At 42.0% G+C, this 20,376-nt stretch overlaps 1 protein-coding gene across 8 annotated transcripts; it reads right to left on the bottom strand.

Moving 5' to 3' along the window:
• Positions 1–8,662: 8,662 nt before the first annotated feature.
• On the bottom strand, positions 8,663–19,935 carry slc2a9l1 (solute carrier family 2 member 9, like 1). 8 transcript variants are annotated; one of them, XM_082533701.1, is made up of 13 exons: positions 14,188–14,198; positions 13,650–13,708; positions 12,854–12,949; positions 12,605–12,765; positions 12,405–12,529; positions 12,193–12,322; positions 11,923–12,071; positions 11,535–11,722; positions 11,128–11,238; positions 10,888–10,989; positions 9,389–9,464; positions 9,115–9,242; positions 8,665–9,015 (listed from the first exon to the last, which is right to left on the bottom strand). In XM_082533701.1, the coding sequence occupies exons 2-13, from the start codon at positions 13,671–13,673 to the stop codon at positions 8,830–8,832; spliced, it is 1,476 nt and encodes a 491-aa protein (XP_082389827.1). In that variant the 5' UTR covers positions 13,674–13,708; positions 14,188–14,198; the 3' UTR covers positions 8,665–8,829. The 8 variants fall into 8 exon arrangements, with proteins under 8 accessions (XP_082389825.1, XP_082389828.1, XP_082389830.1 ...); XM_082533699.1 differs by lacking the exons at positions 13,650–13,708; positions 14,188–14,198 and adding an exon at positions 14,668–15,856 and having other exon boundaries at positions 8,663–9,015; positions 11,589–11,722; XM_082533702.1 differs by lacking the exons at positions 13,650–13,708; positions 14,188–14,198 and adding an exon at positions 17,791–19,935 and having other exon boundaries at positions 8,664–9,015.
• Positions 19,936–20,376: the final 441 nt, after the last annotated feature.

The raw sequence follows: 20,376 nt of genomic DNA, 5'->3' as shown, positions 1-20,376 counted from the left end.
TTTTGCAGGTAGGTTGTGGCATTAAAACAATGCTCTTTTGTTACTAAGGGATCCTGCCCATGTCCAAATGCACATTTCTATGTTGTTTACACCAGATTTTGAGCCTACTATCTGAATGTTGAAGCAGAAATCAAGACCAGGGTATTTCCTGTTCCAAGTTGACTGGAGTGGCACCCTGTGTGGTGTTTAAACTTCAGTATGTGTAGTGTGCGTAGTGTTAAGCTCTTCCACATACCTTGGTTGAAATGAGTAGTTATTTGAGATGCTGTTGCTTGTTTATCAGCTTGAACAAGTCTGGCCATTCTCCTCTGTTGTGTGGCACGAACAAGACCAAAGTCACTTAAATCACCTTTCTTCCATCTTGAGCTGTTGCTGATTAGATATTTGCCTTAACAAGTAATATAACTTGACAACACACCCCTTCACGTTTACACTGTGTCCCTTCCTGTTTGTGGAAGCTACACATGCTGATAAAACGAGAAGTGAGAGCAGTGGAGAGGATCGTAGGTGTTTCTTTTCCCTCCCTCCAGGACACCTATTGCACCCGCTTTAGACTTTTATTTTATTTTTAGCTTTTTATCTTTATGTTGTTTTAGTGTACACTGAGGGCCGTGGGAGCATTGCAATTTAAAATTCCTGTGGATGATCTGTACACGTTTTTTTTTTTTTTAAATAAAGCTGACTTTGACTTTGATTACAGTGAGAGCAAAACTGTGAATACAGTGATGAAAATGGTCAGTACTTTCAAGAATGGTGTGTATATAGCTTTAATATTTAGATATATTATTAACAAATCGCACAATAACAGTGGCGTTGTTCACACTAATCTCCAAAATCTTTTGCTAAATAACTAAAGAATCTATTCATGTAATGAGCTGCAGCGTCTTGTTTCAATAGTCCATGATGGAGTATTTCATTAAAATCCAAATGGTAGTGGTAAATGGACTTGCCTCATTCACAAAAGCACTTTTTCTAAACTCTTGCTATTTATCATCTGATAGAAGCATTGGAGACCTGGGCCCTGTTTCAGGAAGCCGGTTTAGTGGAAAAACTGAGTAAGTATACCCTGAGTTAACGAAAACTCTGGGTTTTCGGTTTCACAAAGCGAGTTCAGCTGCAGCCTGAGTGAGTCACTATGACGACACACTCCGTGAAGCTAACCTGCCCCCTAGCAGGTTTACTACAACTAACCCTGACTGTCTCCGCCCCTTTGTCGGAAACCTGACAGTAGGAAGTGTCGGACATGGCGTGCCACTTCCTTGAAGAGCCAGTAGATCGTGAAGCCCAAATTCTCCGCAGAGCTCTCCGCCGGGAGAGAGTGATCAGAGCGCGTTTGGACATTTTATCATTTCCTGATGATTTTCTGTGCGAACGTTACCGTTTCTCAGCACAATCTATAATTTATTTGGATAACATCCTCAGGCCATATATTACGCATGTGACACATCGCGGACATGCTCTCAGTTCATTGCATATTATTTGTATTGCACTTCGGTTTCTTGCAAACGGGAGCTTTCTGTATAATATTGGTGACGCTGAGCACGTTTCCAAGGCTACCGTCTGTCGGGCAGTCAGGAATGTTAGAGTTGCACTGAAACGTCTCCTGTACTCGTTTGTGGTGTTCCCCGGTCACAGACCCACAAGATTTATCAAAGAGGGATGCCACAAAATTGCAGGTATCAGGATGACCAAAACTTAATGTATGATGTGGTGATACTTGGACTACTACTTAAATTGCACATTTATTTTTAGGGTTCCCAGGCGTGATTGGCTGTACAGATGGCACTCACATTCCAATCATTGCTCCTTCAGTAAATGAAGGAGACTATGTGAACAGGAAGTCTTTCCACAGCATTAATGTACAGGTACATAGTTCCCTGTAGCATGTCAAACTAACAAATTATTTCATTATAGTAATGGATGCTAATTTGTGTTCTCTGCACTGTGAAGATCATATGTGATGCTGCCAACATTATCACAAATGTGGAAGCCAAGTGGCCAGGCTCTGTCCATGACTCACAAATATTCCGTGAATGTACACTGAGCACAAAATTTGGACATGGTGAGTTGAGAATACTTTAAAATATATAAAGACCAATTGCTTCAGGGACATTTGAACTGAAGTGTACCCTTCTGTCTTAGGAGAGTTCACTGGCTACTTGCTTGGTGATAGGGGGTATCCATGTTTACCCTATTTGCTTACCCCTTACCCTGACCCTGAACCGGGCCCACAGCAGCGATATAATCTGGCTAATTGCAGGACAAGAGCCAGAATTGAAATGACTATCGGAATGCTTAAGGCCCGGTTCCAGTGCCTGCAAAGACTCAGGGTCACCCCAGAAAGGGCATGTGACATTATTGTGGCATGTGTGATTCTTCACAACATTGCCACAATTAGAGGAGAACACTGTCCTTCTGAACCAAACATCAGCAGTGATCCAAACCATGAACATCCTGACCCTCGCACGGACATACAAGATGGAAGCGCAGTCAGAGACACCATATGTCACAATCATTTCTTTTGACCCATCACCTCAACATGTTGAAAGAAGAATAAACAGATTTTTTGTTCAACTGGCTTTATTGGTCGCCTGTATTTCCTGTACACAAAGTATTAAAAGATGTAAACCTCATAAAGTGTCTCTGTTGCTTCCTCCTCTGTAACAGCTGTCAATGTTTCTTCATTATTTTCCTGTAGTAAAGAAATAGACAACATTGCTGTTCTACTGTAAACTCATATAATCTGTGGAGTATTACTTACAACTGCATGTTGGTCTGGCTCAACAGGAGGCTGCACCAGATGCAGTACACCATCACCATCAACTGATAGAATATGAGGTTTATACAGGTCACTTATAACTTACAAGGGACCAAATGGCAATTAACAAACATACCAAGCACCTTACACTTCATTGTCATTATGCTCTCAAAGACAACCAAGACTGAGGGAAGGCAAAATCAGTCGGAAAATAACTTCACTACAAAATAATTCATTATGGTAAAGAGTTTATCAAATGAATGTGTCGCACTGCAAAGGTGACTGTGAAGAAAGGATGTATGCACATCATGTATTATTTTGAATTTACCCCTTATGTAGGCACTTGTGTCTTGCGGGGTTATTGACTCAGAGGATGTCCCCGCAGAGATGCCTTCGGCCACAGGGCGCCCACTGTTTTGGCTGAGGGCCAACTGCTCAGCCTCTGTGAGTGGTGGTGGTGGAGGACCCCCACCTGTTTTTCGGGCCTCCGCTTTTTTTCTGTTGGCTATAACGGGCCACATTTGAGCATACAGAGTAAGCAAATATGTATTTGTAATGTGCTCAGATAATTTCAATAAGTGCTTACAGAAAGAAAATTAATGTAGCCTCTAACTGCAATTGATTTACATGGGACAAACAGACCAAGCACTATGGCTCATAATACAATTACACCTTACCTGTTTGGACTATATTTTTATATTTCATTTTTACTTGCTGCCAGGCACGTTTGGGGCCTGTTGGGTTGCACCTGCGCTCACATCACATCACAAAATAAAATGTATAAAATAACAAATAAAATAACATATGATAAAATAACGTGTTAAATGGGTGGAAATCCCTAGATCAATGTTTATATTAACACTCACGCATTGACTCTGTCGGCTATGTTTTGCCATGCATGCTCCCTTTCTTTTGCAGCTGTGGCTGTGTTACTTTTTTCCGCGGAATTTGCATGTTATCGGCATATGCTGCGATCAGAATTTCGGCCTCAAGCGCTGTGAAATACATTGACCGCGCCTTCTTTCCCTCCGTCTCCATGGTGACTCGCTTAATCTGTGCTCCGCTTATCAGGGCTTTATGTATCCTCGTCCGCGCGCTTCACTTGGGGTTAAAGCAACTCCGCGTTGACTGAACTAATTGTTATCAGCCTTTCTGAAACGGAATATTCCGAGTTGGACAGTTCGGGGTTACTCAACCGTGAGTGTCGTTTTTCACTCTGAGTTTTCCAAACCGGCTTCCTGAAACAGGGCCCTGGGGCCTGTTCTTCGTACCTCGCTAAGTAAGTTAGCTGGATTAGATTGTTGACGATTTTGCGTGATCCCGGATCGTTCGGTTCCCCGAAGCTCATCCGGGACTTGCTGTCATAGCAACAGAGCCGTAAGCGTAAACCTGCTCGGGAGCAGGTTTACTTTATGTAAACAGGATTAGATCGCGGCCACGCAGGTATGTCCGCTTCATTTATACGAAAGCAACAGCGATATTCCACCACTGTTTCACCATAAATAAATAACATCAATGTAACTAAAGATAATGCAGCACTTGATCCTTTTATTGATGTCACACAGATACATACAGGTCATTTCCTAAAAAAGGGAAATGAACTATTAACATTCTATTACATGTATGTGATTATTACAGATGTAATTCATATTTCAGAGTAGTAATTGTAAATTACTTCGTGTAATCAAGATGAGAGACCACGGCTATAAAAGCGAAGGTGGATTTGGGAAGCCTGTCGCAGCCATGTCCTGTCCGTATACGCGAGCCACCCATTGCGGAAGGTGCAAGATTGATAAGGAGAGTCCTCAGAATTCAGCGTATATTGCGGGATAGACAGGATCCTTTAGCTCAGCGCGACAGTGTGCTCATTGAGAGATATCGATATTCCCGTGAGGGTATTATTTACTTAACCAACTTGTTGACGAGGGGGTGCAGGACCACCACCTGTCTTTTTTTCCTCTGCCCTTTTCTTGGTTGCTGTTATGAACAAACTAACAGAGTATTACAGGCCAGTATTACCTTGCCAAGAGACGAAAAGCAATCTAAGAGATAAATATTACCATTCTGTAGAATACTCCTGTATTCCACTTTTACTTGTTCCCATGTTCTTGTGGGTCCTGTTGTGGCTCTAATGTGAAAGGGGATATAATATAACATATTATAATATAATATAATGCCATATGATATTGGACAATATAGTGTCATATGATAGATCTACCCTACCGCCTACTGGTGTTGGCCAGAGGGGCCGATGGCGCGATATGGCAGCCTGGCTACAACCGTAGCTGCCTCCACCAGTGTGTGAATGTGGGAGTGAATGAATAGTGGTATCGTACAGCGCTTTGGGTGCCTTGGAAAGCGCTATATAAACCCAATCCATTATTATTATTATTATTAAATTACCTATGAGTTTGATTTGTCAGCAACTTTCTGCCAGCCCTCTCTCCTTGCTTTTGCAGCCTTTGCAGTGTTCTCTTGCGTTTTAATTAAACTCTGAAACTCCTGAAATCCCTCACTCATGAGTTCTTGCTCTGCTGCCGGAAAATACCGTGCACGCCCCTTCGACATTTTCGCCGACCAATCAGCGGGTTGCCGATCAATGTTTCTACTATCGATGCATAGCCCCTTTTACGACACCCAGTGATGTCACATTACTGCGTCCAGCTGTACTAATCGTCAACAGCAGGTGTGTTCGGGGAACTGGATTAGCGAGCTCATGGTTAGCGCGATGGTTTGGTCTTGGATGTGTCATTTGATCTTGGATGTAGTAAGCAACGTACGAAGAACGGGCCCCTGGTCAGCCAGCTCGCACAGTGCGTTGTTTGCGTTGGCCTGTGGAGGGATGTAAACTCCGACCAGCATGAAGGAAGAAAACTCCCGCGGTGAATTAAAAGGTTTACAGTTGATGAAAAAACTTTCCAAGTGTGGGCTGCAGTGTTTCTGTAACACTGTGACATCAGTACACCAACCTTCATTAATGTAGAAGCAGACTCCACCACCCTTTGTTTTCCCTGAGAGCTCTGTTTCGCGGTCCGCCCGGTGAAGTTGGAAGCCCGGCAGATTTAAGACAGCGTCTGGGACTCGCTCACTGAGCCAGGTTTCAGTGAAGCAGAGGGCAGCAGAGCGTGCAAAGTCCTTGTTAGTCCGGTTTAAGAGCAGTAATTCGTCGACTTTGTTTGGAAGAGAGCGGAGATTCGCGAGGTGAATGGAGGGGAGTGCCGTGCGGAATCCTCGCCAACGTAGTTTCACCAGCGCGACTCCCCCGTCTACGTCTTCTCCAGGAGCCACAGAGAGCTGCTGCACCTCCAACTAAAATCTCCAAAAAACTTTCCAGGTTTGTGAAAAATGGATAAGAACTATAGTGAGACGACTGCCTGATGTTTAGCAGTTGATCTCTGGAGAAAGTGATGTGGTCTGAGTGACCAAAAGCGCAGAAAATAAACAGCATCTCAAATAACTACTCATTTCAACCAAGGTATGTGGAAGAGCTTAACAGTATGCACACTACACATACTGAAGTTTAAACACCACACGGGGTGCCACTCCAGTCAACTTAGAACAGGAAATCACCTGGTCTTGATTTCTGCTTCAACATTCAGATAGTAGGCTCAAAATCTGGTGTAAACAACATAGAAAAGTGCATTTGGAGATGGGCAGGATCCCTTAGTAACAAAAGTGAAAAAAAGAGAAAAAAGAAAAACAAGGGATCTAAAATTAAACCTTGAGGGACACCCCAGTTAATTCTATAGCTGTTGTATGATTGATCCTCCATACGAAGAATTCTTAATTAGTGAAACATCATAAAGTGAGCCTTCCTTTCACTACTACGTTTTCTCTGAAGCGCTCCTTTTCTCCAACTTTGCTGTTGGCTAAACTAGTGGCATTTAAGAGCATAGTGTTTGGGCATATGGAAAATTGCATAATGATATTATGCCATTACCTGATGATTACTTAATACTGTATCTTAGAATTGTAATGGAAGCCCATTATGCAGGTTAGTTGTTGTCAGAGATGGGCAGTAACGCGTTACTGCCGATTACTTAAGTAATCCAATTACTCTTTTCAAGTAACGAGTAAAGTAAGGGATTATTATTGAAAAAATGACTCTGCGGTGGTTGGATGCATCAGCAGGGATGATGAGACAGAGTACCGGGCTGTGGTCGACTCCTTTGTCACGTGGTGTGAGCAGAATCATCTGCAGCTCAACGTGGCAAAGACCAAGGAACTGATCGTGGACTTCAGGAAGACCAGGAAACACTTGACCCCTGTTTCAATCCAGGGGGTCAGTGTTGACATTGTGGAGGACTATAAATACCTTGGAGTACACATTGACAATAAACTGGACTGGGCTAAAAACACCACAGCACTTTACAGGAAGGGCCAGAGTCGTCTCTATTTTTTGAGGCGACTGAGGTCCTTCAACATATGCCAGAAAATGCTGAGGATTTTCTATGAGTCTGTTGTGGCCAGTGCAATCCTCTATGCTGTTGCATGCTGGGGGAGCAGGCTGAGGGTCGCAGATGCCAACAGACTCAATAAACTAATCTGTAAGGCCAGCAATGTTGTGGGGATGGAGCTGGACTCCCTCAAGGTGGTGTCGGAGAGGCGGATGCTGTCCAAGATAAAGACAATGTTGGATAACACCTCCCACCCACTCCATGACATGCTGGTCAGTCACAGGAGCACGTTCAGTGAGAGACTGAGATTACCGAAAAGCACCACTGAACGACACAGGAAATCTTTCCTGCCTGTGGCCATCTCCCTGTACAACGCATCCACTTAACACACTGTTTGCTGCTATAACTACACGTTTCTTTTTCAGCTATTTATTTATGAGTGACTTATGTATGTATGTATATATATGTATATATTGTACTATTCTTAGTTAGTGTATTGTCTGTCTTGTCTTAATGTTGGTTTATAATGGAGCACTGTAACAAAAAATAATTTCCCCCAGGGATCAATAAAGTATTCCGATTCTGATTGAAAAAATGGTAATTAGATTACCGTTACTTTTCCGTAGGAACGCTGCGTTACTAAAACCGTGATTTTTTTTGTGTGAATGTCGCATGACAGTGACGTAAGCAATTGCAACGTTCCTGACAACAGCTGTGTGCAGATCAACAATGGATAATATATCGAGTGCGGGAGAGAGTATGAGCGTGCAGCGTTTAAAGCGTGGAAGTACTGACCTTACTTTAAGTTTGATTCCATAAAAAGTGACAAAAACATTAGCGTCCATTAGCATTGTGCGTGGGAAGAAAACATTTTTTTACAGCGAAAAAAATCCCCTAAACTTCCAAGCACGCACCGAGTGCGCTACGATGTAATGGGGAATTCACAGAAAAACTCGTGGATTCTTCAACTGACCTCTGCGGCACACCTGCACCAGGGTAAACCTCCGCCTACCTCACTCCTGCTTTACAGGTGAAAATAGAGCAAAAGGACAGCTAGTCTTTGACTTTATTTATTTTGTGCTGTGTTTTACTTGCATCTATTTGCTTGATTCATAAAGTTAAAAGACTAAAACTAATAAAACAAGTTTTAAAAAGGGACTTTTCCATTTGATTACATTTTGTATGATGGATTATGTAGAAAAAGTAGAATTGGGCTGAAAGATCTATCGCTTTATCACCTATTCAGGTTGTAAATAGTGTTTTTAAAAAGTAACTAAGTAATTAATTACCTTTGAAAATAAGTAATCAGTAAAGTAACGGGATTACTTTTTTTGGGGAAGTAATCCGTAATTAGTTACTGATTACTTTTTTCAAGTAACTTGACCAACACTGGTTGTTGTTAGTTGTAAAGAAACGTGGGCCAAGAAAAAACTTCGTACAGGATCTGATTGCACAACAGTCACCATTTATGGACAAACAGAAAATAGCAGAAGCAACTAAAAAGCAAAAACTGAAGTTGGAAGATTCCAAATTTTGGGAATTGTAACATTGTTTAATGTCATTGTGAGTCATTTATTTGCAAAGCATGTTTTTTTCCACAGTCATTCAATCTTGTCCTGAAAGAAAAATTGTTTTTTCCCTCATGTTTTTTGCTGTAGCTATACGTGGTCCTCATCACAACCTGGTCTCTGTTCTCGTTTCCTCTGCAAAGGATTTCCCACAGACGGTGATGGCTTTAAACTCCTCTGAGATCTCCAGCAGGGTCTTGCCTTTAGTCTCAGGCAAAAGGAAGAAGGTATAAAGACTACCCAGCATGCAGGCAGAGGCAAACAGCACAAATAAGTACGAGCTGAGAGCATCCTGGGAAAGAAACGTCATTCATGATTTCAGCATAACATATAGATCCCTGTGGGTGTTATAGTGTAATGCGCTGCTTATTTTCAGTTTGGTCGTACGTACAATGAGGAATGGAAAGACCAGGCCCATCACTGCAAACATAAACCACCCCTGCAGCCCTGTGAGGACGAGTGATGCCATTCGATTAGACTGAATGAAGAGCTCACTGTTGAGCGTTGGTGTGGCTCCTCCTGTGAGAATCAGAGAAAGAACAGGGAATTGACCTTGTTATCTTTGCATATATACACGTTTTCCATAACTGCTACAGGTGTGATGTACTGGATACTAAATAAAAACGTTACGCTACATACAGTATGTATAAGTGCTTTATGCTTACCAGGTCCTCCACAAAAGAACATGATGAAGACAACCATCAAACTCACAGTAATGTATGGAACCCAGTAGCTGGAATCCTGTGTGAAAGACAGTTTTCAATGCATATATTTGATTTTGCATCAGATTAATTTCTATATTTCTGCCTTTTATCATCACAGCAGTGATAGCTTATACACATTTTCCCCTTTATGAAACAGGTCATCTTCAGTCATATTGGCAATATTGTTACTAGTGTACTTTCCAGTGAAGGCTACACAGACAGTTGTTGTCCCAACCGTCACAGACATGTACACCTCCAGATGCAGGAAGAGGCCTACCTGTATCATGAAGGACCCCACTCACCAAGCACACACACTCTTTGTCCTGCTCCCCTCAGGCAGGAGGCTGAGGAGCATTAAATGCAAAATACTAGACAGAAACAGCTTCATTCCAGAAGCTGTGAGACTTCTCAATGCATAAATGGACAAGAACTGTTATACTACTGATACTTTACTGACACCATCACTTTATTAATGCTGGTCATCATGCCCTCTTGCTGCTAAAATGTTTATACCTATATTTCTATATTTATACTCCATACTGGTACTCAGGTTGTTGCACTCTACTTATATTGTATTATTTCATTACTTGCTATTTGTTAGTTTCTTCGTTATTCTGTTTCTTTTCCCTTCTATGGATAACCGGGACCGTGTGTACGTAATTTCATTCCACCTCATGTAAACGTGTTGCAAATGAAAAGAAAACTTCCTTGATCCTTGATCTTGACGAGTAGAAATGGTGTCATCTGTGATTTTCCAGTCTTTAGGTTTTGTTTATGTGCCTCTCCTGTGTTCCGTGTTATGCCCACTCTGTGCCTTCCTGTGCCAACGTTTCAGGTCTCTGTGTTCATGTATTTCCTGTTTTACTTTGAAAGTCCGTGTTTTATGTCAGTGTATTCTGTTTTGCTTCCTCCCTGTCTCATCACTTCTAATTAGGTTCAGCTGTATCTCCCTCCTATTCAATTTAATTCAATTCAATTTTTTTTATATTGCACCAAATTACAACAACAGTCAACTCAAGGAACATCCTGTTTGCATTTCCATCGTTACCTTGTGTGTATTTATTGTGTGTACTTCCCTTTGTCCCTTGTTGGTCCGTCTGCTTGTTTTCTTCCATGTTGCTTCTGTATTTCTTCCGTCAGCTTTACCCGCGTTTCCTGGTCTCTCTTTTCTGGCCTGTGGTTTCCACCCTCAGGTTATATGTTTATGCATAGTTTTTCCCAGTTTAGGTTTTGCTTAGTTTTCTCTGTTCCACCTGTTTGTAGTTTTTGTTCAGCTGTCCATAAAGGCTCGTTTTTTGTTATCATCCACCCTCGTCTCAGTTTGCCTGCACTTGGGTCCTCAGTCTCTTCACACACCTGACATTTGTTGTCTTTAACAAATCAACTGTTTTTGTTTTGCTTTCTTTACATTGCTTTTACTTTTATTAATATTATGTTGCCCACCACTGGTAATGGTTTACCTTCAGGTTGAGTGTGACAGTGACAAAAATCCAGCAAGCAGACATGACACCGTAACCGCCGAACAGCAATGGTCTTCTCCCTGTGAGGTCAATGAGAAGACCCTGAAATTGAGGAAGGGAGAAAATAATGACAGACTTGTCATAAGAAGATTGTCTCTAATAGTAGAAATGAAAGGATGTATACACTTAAAATGCTCATTTACACAGATGAGCTCAGGCACAGACTGAGTGTTTGCTTACACAGGTGAGCGAGGTGAGAATTTCAGCCACTCCAAGACCGAGAGTGATATAGCGGATCTTCTTCTTTGGTATACCTGCCTCCAGGAAGATGTCATAAGTAAAGGTACTAATCTGGGAAGAAAAGAGGCACTATTAGGCTATAAACAGTCAGCATGAAATCTGATTTATATTTTAGTCTATTCTGTTGATAGAAACTTGATATGGAAGGAACAATGAAGTCTCATATATACAGATATCAATAGATATATTGATCTGTAGTTATACAGATATGTCATGTATGCATGTGCGTGAACCTCCAAAAGTCACAAAATTGTTGTAATGTATCATTTTGCAATTTAGCAATCCTATATCATATATCATATTGTATCATATGGTATTATACTAATACTATATGGTATTGTTCATACTGTAGAAATGCCCGACAGCTGGTTGCAACAGTAGATGATGGAGATGGTGATGACCTGCCATCGGACAGTCCTGTCTCTCAGCAGCTGCAGAAGGCTCACTGGTGGGGCTGCTTCAATGGCTGCCTGCTCAGTCAACATCTCATCCATTTCTTGTTGGTAGTCACCTTGGCCCCACAGACTCTGGAGAGCTGAAACCAGAAAATCCCAAATCACGGAGGGGATAAGAACTGAAAAATGTGCAACTTTGCTCAAATACAAAACACGCAGGGACTGATTGACTTGTAATTTCACAAGACTATCATTTATCTTTAACTAGTATGTGTTTGTAGAACATTTTCATAAACATCTGGGGTCGTGTTTGATACATAAACTGCGCAAAGCTACTAACCTTTTTTGCATGCCTTATCATCACCTTTCTCTATGAGTAAATATCTTGGCGTCTCAGGAAAAAAAGGCAACATCACAATCTGAACAAAGGAGAAAAGTGCAGCGACACTAAGGAGAATGTCCCACGTGTCCTCGCGGCCAAGGATCTCGCTGAAAAATCAAAATGAAATGTTGTGTTTAATTTGTAATCTATTGTCATAATATGCTGCAGTAGCTTTTGACAATGGGTTAAAGCCCATTTTTCTTTTTCATATCAACTTCAGGTGCTTACCTTAACCCAAACGTCTGCCCAGACACTTTCCCGAGTGACAAAAAAGTGGCTGAGGTCAGAGTCACTATCCCTCTTATCTTTCTGGGTGAAATCTCCCCAAGATATATTAAGTGAGTGTTCATTCCCAAGCCTGCAGGTCACATAAAGCAAGCATGGTGAGTATAGGTGGTGAAAACATATTAATAAGGAGTCTGTAGAATATGGCAACTTACCTGCTGAGTAACCAAACAGAAATCTTGCCACAATGATCATTTCGAAAGAGTTGACATTTTTACTTGTCAGCATGAATCCTGCTGCAAGAACAGCAATGAAGCTGTTGCAGATCATTGCCTTTTTTCTGAAGAAGGAAAGCTCATGACTTCAGGTCTCCGTAGGCTATACAGCTTGGTACAACATCTGTCTTCATACTCACCTTCCCAGCAAGTCTGAGATAAATTTGACACTGATGGCACCGAAGAGTCCCCCGACAGCAAACATGGAAACAATAAGAGACCAGATCATTGTGACCGTCTGCGGATGTGGAGGCTCTCCGTATCTGTCATACCAGCTGCTGTTGATGAAGCGCTGGATGTACTGTGGAGATAGATCTAAACTGTTATTAAATGTGATCCAGATAATCGAGACAGAATGGAGAAGAAATGATAAAGGCGACGTGTCTCACCGGCGAAGGAGAACTCAGTCCAGTGACATGGAAGCCGACCTGAAAGCTTCCTCCTAATCCCAAAACAAGGATGAGGAATAGAGCGTTGCCATGGGTCTGAAGTAAAGGAGAGAAATCCGATGAATCACTTTTATAAATGTGTTTACTATCACCTGTAAAGATGCTGCCTATATTTTTAAAGTCACAGTCAAACTTTTGGAGAATGGGTATTAACAAAGATTTCAAACATGTTTAAATGAGTGAGAAAATCTAGATTTTAAAATTGGATTTACTGATTTTTTTTTAAACACAAGTTGTGAATAAAACAAAGATTAGATTAGACTTAAGTTTACCCTGTCTGATTCATAAACTGTAACTGTTTCATTTCTAGCTGTGTCTGAAAGTTCACAGAAAAACAATAATAATCACCTTTTTTGAATCTTTTCATGATCACACTTCAGTCATAGATTGTAATCATGTAAATTTGAGCTCAGTGTCATGTTAGCTGTACCAGCGAAATGGTTTAATAACTGAGAGAGTAGTGTGACTCAGCTGAAACTGTGGTTTAGATAACTCCCCTGAGTTCAGGAAATAAAAAAAAATTGTAAAAAATAAATAAATACAATTTAAAAAGAAAATTATCCGCATTACGCATAAAATTAGACATGTGCAATGTGACAGATTTGTCACGAAACATTTTAACAGAAACGTAATTTTTTTTATACATTTATATATAAATATTATATTTAAAATCCACATGTACATATTTACAATACATGTATTAACTTTTATGGCGCAAATATAGGAAAAATCTTACCAGCTGCTGAAACAAAGTTTCCATTCTCTTGATACACGGACCTTAACAGCACATATGTCCTAACAGTGGGGACACAGTTCAGTGTTTCACCCTGCTTATTATTAACTTTTCAGAAATAAAGTAACTTGGTGTCATCACACCACCCTGACAATCACTGGATCATTTCTAACTTGCAGCTATTTCAGACTGAAAACAATATAAACTGAATGAGTTCACAGTCACACGCAAGCTAATGTATAGATTTAACCATAATGTCAAATAAGGACATTATCAGTACATTTTGTGCACAACACTGGTGCTGCATATGTTTTTATAAGTGATTCGTCCTTGTGGTAGGACTCGACTTAAGCGGTCAAAGAAGTGCAGGAGACTGATGCTGCCCAGTGTAGCAAGTGATTTATTCACCATTTTGTGGCCCAAACAATATTTACAAAAAAACAAATAAGAAACTCAACTCTATAATTAACTCAGTTCAAATAAACATAACTGAACTTAAATCAACAGAAATTAAGGTCAAACTGCACACAGCTACACTGACCTGAACCTTTCTCCTCTGAAACACTTCAGAGTTCTTCTGCTTAAATAGTCCACTTAACCAAACAATTTCTCCTCTGGACTATTCCATTCAGTAGGTAGGTAAGATGAACATGATTATATTCAAACCTCTACTACTCCTCTTTACTGGCAACATAAACTCTGGTGTAATCAATACATATTACAACAATAAATCTATCTCTTCATAAACCCTCTAAAATCAACTTTATTAAATTATAAGAGTTCTTCCCCTTCTGCACTTGGTCTCTTCCTGTGACCTCAAATGAACCCAGAAGGTATAAAGCAGGAAGTAAAACTACATTTCCTCCTTTTGTTTCTGCAAGACAGGTAGGTAAGGTAAGTTCTAAACAATACAAATTAACAGTTGAAATAAAGAACATGTTAACTTAACAAACTTGTATGAATTGATTTAAACCAAGATGTTATATTATATAATCTGTAAAAGTGCAAAACATAAACAAACCCGGGATAGTAGATGTTTGCCTATCCGGTTGTTCAGTCTGACATCACTAGCCGTGTCTGGGTCTAAACTCCGCTGCAGGTCCATATATCAAACGATCACTGTGGCATTACTGAGAGTTGAAAAACTGTCTAAAGTCTTTCATCTTTAATAAAATGATCAGCGTTCTGCTCTACCAGGTGTAACAATTGAGTTTAACATCCAGGCATCCATGAAAACGGAATTTATGACATTTAACGGAGTTAGAAGTTAGCAGGGAGTTAGCTCGCTAGCTTCTATCTAAATACAATATAGCATGTCCTGACTGCGGGGTTTTGGAAACAAATTAAAACGTACAGCTCTGTTATCACTTCCAGCATAAATGAAGACAGAAAACTAAACAGCGGTGACGTTTGTAGGGTTACTGAAGTTGGGCTAGCTGGTATATAATGATGTGCTACGTGACTGCTAGCGACACAGCTATGTTAGCATAATATAAACAAGCTAACTTTTTTTCCCACTCGATAAAAGTTAACGTGAGTGTTGTTGGTGGTCAGAAACAAATGTAATCGCATGGCAGGATGCTGTAAAAGGACCAAACTTCAGCCAGGAGAACAACTGAGATAATCCATCCACAATACGAGGTTAGTCATTCATATACTGCTGCATGGGCTGGGCTGTAGTTAGATCCTAAGGTTTTAAAAACTGAGCTTAAATAAATGATTAGCAGTAATAAAAGCAGAGGGAGGTCAACAGTGATCACTGACTGTTTTAGGAGCTTTTTGAGATCAAATAGAAGAAAATACATAACATTAAACATGTTAACAACACAAAAGCCATATTAAACGCAGACAACTTTAGACCCGGAAGTAGGATTCGTCGCGTCATCACTGAACAACCGGATTGCAGATTACATGTGAAATATGGTTAACTCAAAGCAAGAATGTTAACTAAGAATGTAGACAAATGGTCTTCTCACCCACTTTGTCACAGTCCTATTGCCAGTAGCTTGATTTGTTTTTCTCTCTGTTCCTGTTTCTTCTTATTCTTCTTATTTAAATCACGTGGAAAGATAAACTCTATTATTATCAGACCAGCAGAGTTTAGACGTAGACTAAGAACTGTGGCTGTCTATGAACATTTGAAAAAGGAATACACTCAATAAATTAAAGCAAACACTGCTAGCTATGATTTGCACTGGAAAAACTGTTGAATCTTCATCCTATAGAAGAAGAAACTACTTTTTTTTTTTTTTTTTTTTTTTTGCCTGTCCCGTTTGGCTCTTTTGCCATCAGAATTGTTGTCTAAAGGCAAACAAAGATGCACAACGGATTTACTTTACCAAATTGACCATCCCAGCCTTGCCGTAATGGTCCATTTGATTCACCTTTTATTGTTTATTTTATTTTCACTTACTGAATACGGGACAGACTTGACTGGGGGAAAGAAGGGGAGAAAGAAAGAAAGAGGGAAAGAGAAACAGCTGAGAAGAGGGACGGGGGAGAAGGGCAAAAAACATAAACCAACAGAATGGGTAGAGAAAAAAAAATGCATATATCAATCACCTGCTGAGAAAGAAAAAAAGAAAACAAGCAGAAGAGAACAAGAGTAATAGAATAAACAACATCACAATGATATATGGGAATATGACAGTAAATACTAAATATTAAACATTATTGCGCAGCACATAAGATCAACAGAACACAGTGTGCTTTGAGGTAGGAGCCAAAAAGGGTGTAGTTTGTGGGTGTGATCACCCGTGTGTACACCTGTAAGCATGGACGCGCTTGTTTTTTTTTGTTTTTTTTTTAAAGGTTCCTTCATGTAATAATCTGCTAGAGGGTGTGGGGGGGGCCCACAGCCCCGTCCTCCAGGGCATGAAGCAGGTGTGGAGGAGATCAAAACTCCAGACATCCAGAAGCCCCCAGAATACAAGAGACCAAGGAAGACCAACAGAGGGGCAGCCGCGCCACTGTCCCAGAAAGAGCTGAGCTGTCCCAGATGAGGGCTCACTCAGCAGCCGCGGAGCAGAAGCCAGGGGGAGTTGCAGTGACGCGCCCGTGAGCTCCGCCGGCAGCCAGCCGTGCCTGAGTGACCGAGCCCCAGGCCGAGAGGCCGGGGGCACCCCACCTCCGAAGTGGCCCGAGCGAGCCCCAGGCTCCAGGCCCCGATAAGCGGCCGCCAAGGAGTGAGCCGGTGTGTACCTGGACGCCCATCCCCGGACACAAAGAACCACCAACGCACCGATGTCTGAGGGAGTCCGCCACTGGCAGGGGAAGTGGTGGTAGGGGGAGATAGGCCTCCAAACCTTGGAGGGCCTGAGATGTCCCCAGAGAGGTGGCGCCTGACACCCAACCTGACATATAGACACAGACATACAGGCACACACAGATACAAACATTCATTCCCACCCTCATGCTCTCATATGCACTTACTCCACACTCAACCAACGTGGAGACAGACATAAAGAGACGCTGTACACACGATCACACTCCCCAAGCGTACTCTACGAACCGGGTCTAGGTACCCTTGCCCCTGGAGGGGGGAACTGCACCCAGACCCAGGTGGTGTTACACTTTTCCCTGCAGTGGGGGGAGGCAGACCGCCCCGACTCTGCAGCAGCAGGAAGGCCCCACACTCCAGACCGCAGTCGGACGGCCAACTAAGAAGAAACTTCTTGTAATAATAACAGGCCACCATGGCAGGTAGCGTTGCGTAATTTTGACACAATCCCAAAGAGATCCATATATCCTCCTAGAATCAATGCTGGGAGCTTTTACTTGTTAGTTACATGTGTACACCACTACACTATGGAGCAAATGTTGAATCTCCAGCTTATACTTAAGCAGTTTGTATTTTTCATTTTAAAATCTACAGTTTTGTGTCAACTAACAAGCAGATTTGTCATCTGCATTTACATTTTAAAAAATCCAGGTAGCCAAAATGTGCAAAATATTCTTTAAGGCAGGCTGACATTGTGACCGACATGTTGGTTTTCTATTAGTTTGCAGTGTCTCACACTTTCATAGTCAGACTCAGCCACTCAATCTATTATGCCTGATTTCAAAGCACCAATATGGCTACTTCATGATGTCCATCCTTTATGTATGGTCTACAGCTGGCATAAGAATACTTCAGTGACATTACCTGTCACAATAGTTGCATGGTGGTGGCTGTAGCTCAGGTGGTAGAGCGGTCGCCTGCTAATCTGAAGCTTGGTGGTGCGATCCCTCCAGTCTGCATGCCAAATATCCTTGAGCATGATAGCTACCCCAAGCTGGGGCCTGTTCTTCGTACGTCGCTTACTACATCCAAGATCAAATGACACATCCAAGACCAAACCATCGCGCTAACCGTGAGCTCGCTAATCCGGTTCCCCGAACACGCCTGCTGTTGACGATTAGTACAGCTGGACGCAGTAATGTGACATCACTGGGTGTCGTAAAAGGGGCTATGCATCGATAGTAGAAACATTGATCGGCAACCCGCTGATTGGTCGGCGAAAATGTCGAAGGGGCGTGCACGGTATTTTCCGGCAGCAGAGCAAGAACTCATGAGTGAGGGATTTCAGGAGTTTCAGAGTTTAATTAAAACGCAAGAGAACACTGCAAAGGCTGCAAAAGCAAGGAGAGAGGGCTGGCAGAAAGTTGCTGACAAATCAAACTCGTAGGTAATTTAATAATAATACTAATAATAATGGATTGGGTTCATATAGCGCTTTCCAAGGCACCCAAAGCGCTTTACGATACCACTATTCATTCACTCCCACATTCACACACTGGTGGAGGCAGCTACGGTTGTAGCCAGGCTGCCATATCGCGCCATCGGCCCCTCTGGCCAACACCAGTAGGCGGTAGGGTAGATCTATCATATGACACTATATTGTCCAATATCATATGGCATTATATTATATTATAATATGTTATATTATATCCCCTTTCACATTAGAGCCACAACAGGACCCACAAGAACATGGGAACAAGTAAAAGTGGAATACAGGAGTATTCTACAGAATGGTAATATTTATCTCTTAGATTGCTTTTCGTCTCTTGGCAAGGTAATACTGGCCTGTAATACTCTGTTAGTTTGTTCATAACAGCAACCAAGAAAAGGGCAGAGGAAAAAAAGACAGGTGGTGGTCCTGCACCCCCTCGTCAACAAGTTGGTTAAGTAAATAATACCCTCACGGGAATATCGATATCTCTCAATGAGCACACTGTCGCGCTGAGCTAAAGGATCCTGTCTATCCCGCAATATACGCTGAATTCTGAGGACTCTCCTTATCAATCTTGCACCTTCCGCAATGGGTTGGTCGCGTATACGGACAGGACATGGCTGCGACAGGCTTCCCAAATCCACCTTCGCTTTTATAGCCGTGGTCTCTCATCTTGATTACACGAAGTAATTTACAATTACTACTCTGAAATATGAATTACATCTGTAATAATCACATACATGTAATAGAATGTTAATAGTACATTTCCCTTTTTTAGGAAATGACCTGTATGTATCTGTGTGACATCAATAAAAGGATCAAGTGCTGCATTATCTTTAGTTACATTGATGTTATTTATTTATGGTGAAACAGTGGTGGAATATCGCTGTTGCTTTCGTATAAATGAAGCGGACATACCTGCGTGGCCGCGATCTAATCCTGTTTACATAAAGTAAACCTGCTCCCGAGCAGGTTTACGCTTACAGCTCTGTTGCTATGACAGCAAGTCCCGGATGAGCTTCGGGGAACCGAACGATCCAGGATCACGCAAAATCGTCAACAATCTAATCCAGCTAACTTACTTAGCGAGGTACGAAGAACAGGCCCCAGATTACTACCCTGGAGAGGAAATTCCCGGATTCCTTTACAATTATTCTTGGGGATTTTAACAGAGCAAACCTAAACTACGAACTCCCTAAATACAAACAGCATATAGACTGCCCCACCAGGGACAACATCATACTGGATCACTGCTACACCACTCTAAAAGATGCCTATCGCTCTGTGCCCCGGGCAGCTTTGGGACATTCTGATCACTGCATGGTCCATCTTATTCCAGTTTATAGGCAAAAACTCAAACGTGCCAAGCCTGTAGTCAAAACTGTGAAGAAGTGGACTAACGCAGCAAAGCAGGAACTGCAGGATTGTTTTGACTCCACTGATTGGACTGTTTTTGAAGCTGCATCTGAGAACCTAGATGAGCTCACGGACACTGTGACATCATACATCAGTTTCTGTGAAGACGTGTGTGTGCCAACAAAGACCTTTTGCACATACAACAACAATAAACCATGGTTCACTCCTTAACTCCAACATCTTCGTAAGGGCAAGGAGTACGCCTACAGAAGTGGTGACAGGGCCCTGTACAAGCAAGCCAGGAACACACTGACCAAGGAGATCAAAGCAGCTAAAAGCATCTACTCCCAGAAGCTGGAAGAACGGCTCCCAGCCAACGACCCTGTGTCAGTGTGGAGGGGCCTGCAGGAAATCACCAGCTACAGACGCCCCCCACCCACTATTGAAGCAAACAAAGACCTGGCCAACGAGTTAAACACTTTCTATTGCAGGTTTGAGACGGACAGACTCCCACACCCCACCCTCCCCTCCCCAGGGACATTGCTTCAGACATTGACCCCCAACACAACTTCCACCTCTCCCCCCTTCACCCTGCCCCTCCCCAATCCAGTCTCAAAGACCACCCCCACCCTCCCCAATCCAGACCTAACGACCTCCACCAC

Source organism: Aulonocara stuartgranti (assembly GCF_965226115.1).
Source record: "Aulonocara stuartgranti genome assembly, chromosome: 5".
Lineage (NCBI taxonomy): Eukaryota > Metazoa > Chordata > Actinopteri > Cichliformes > Cichlidae > Aulonocara > Aulonocara stuartgranti.
Note: the sequence above shows the minus strand (reverse complement) of the source record. Positions and strands in the feature narration are given on the sequence as shown.

Coding starts and splice junctions, on each gene's coding strand:
- slc2a9l1 (XM_082533698.1), bottom strand. CDS start 14,751: ATGGACCTGCAGCGGAGTTTAGACCCAGACACGGCTAGTGATGTCAGA. Junction 12,766..12,853: donor GACTGAGTTCTCCTTCGCCG/GTGAGACACGTC, acceptor CTATCTCCACAG/TACATCCAGCGCTTCATCAA. Junction 12,323..12,404: donor TCTGTTTGGTTACTCAGCAG/GTAAGTTGCCAT, acceptor TGTGACCTGCAG/GCTTGGGAATGAACACTCAC.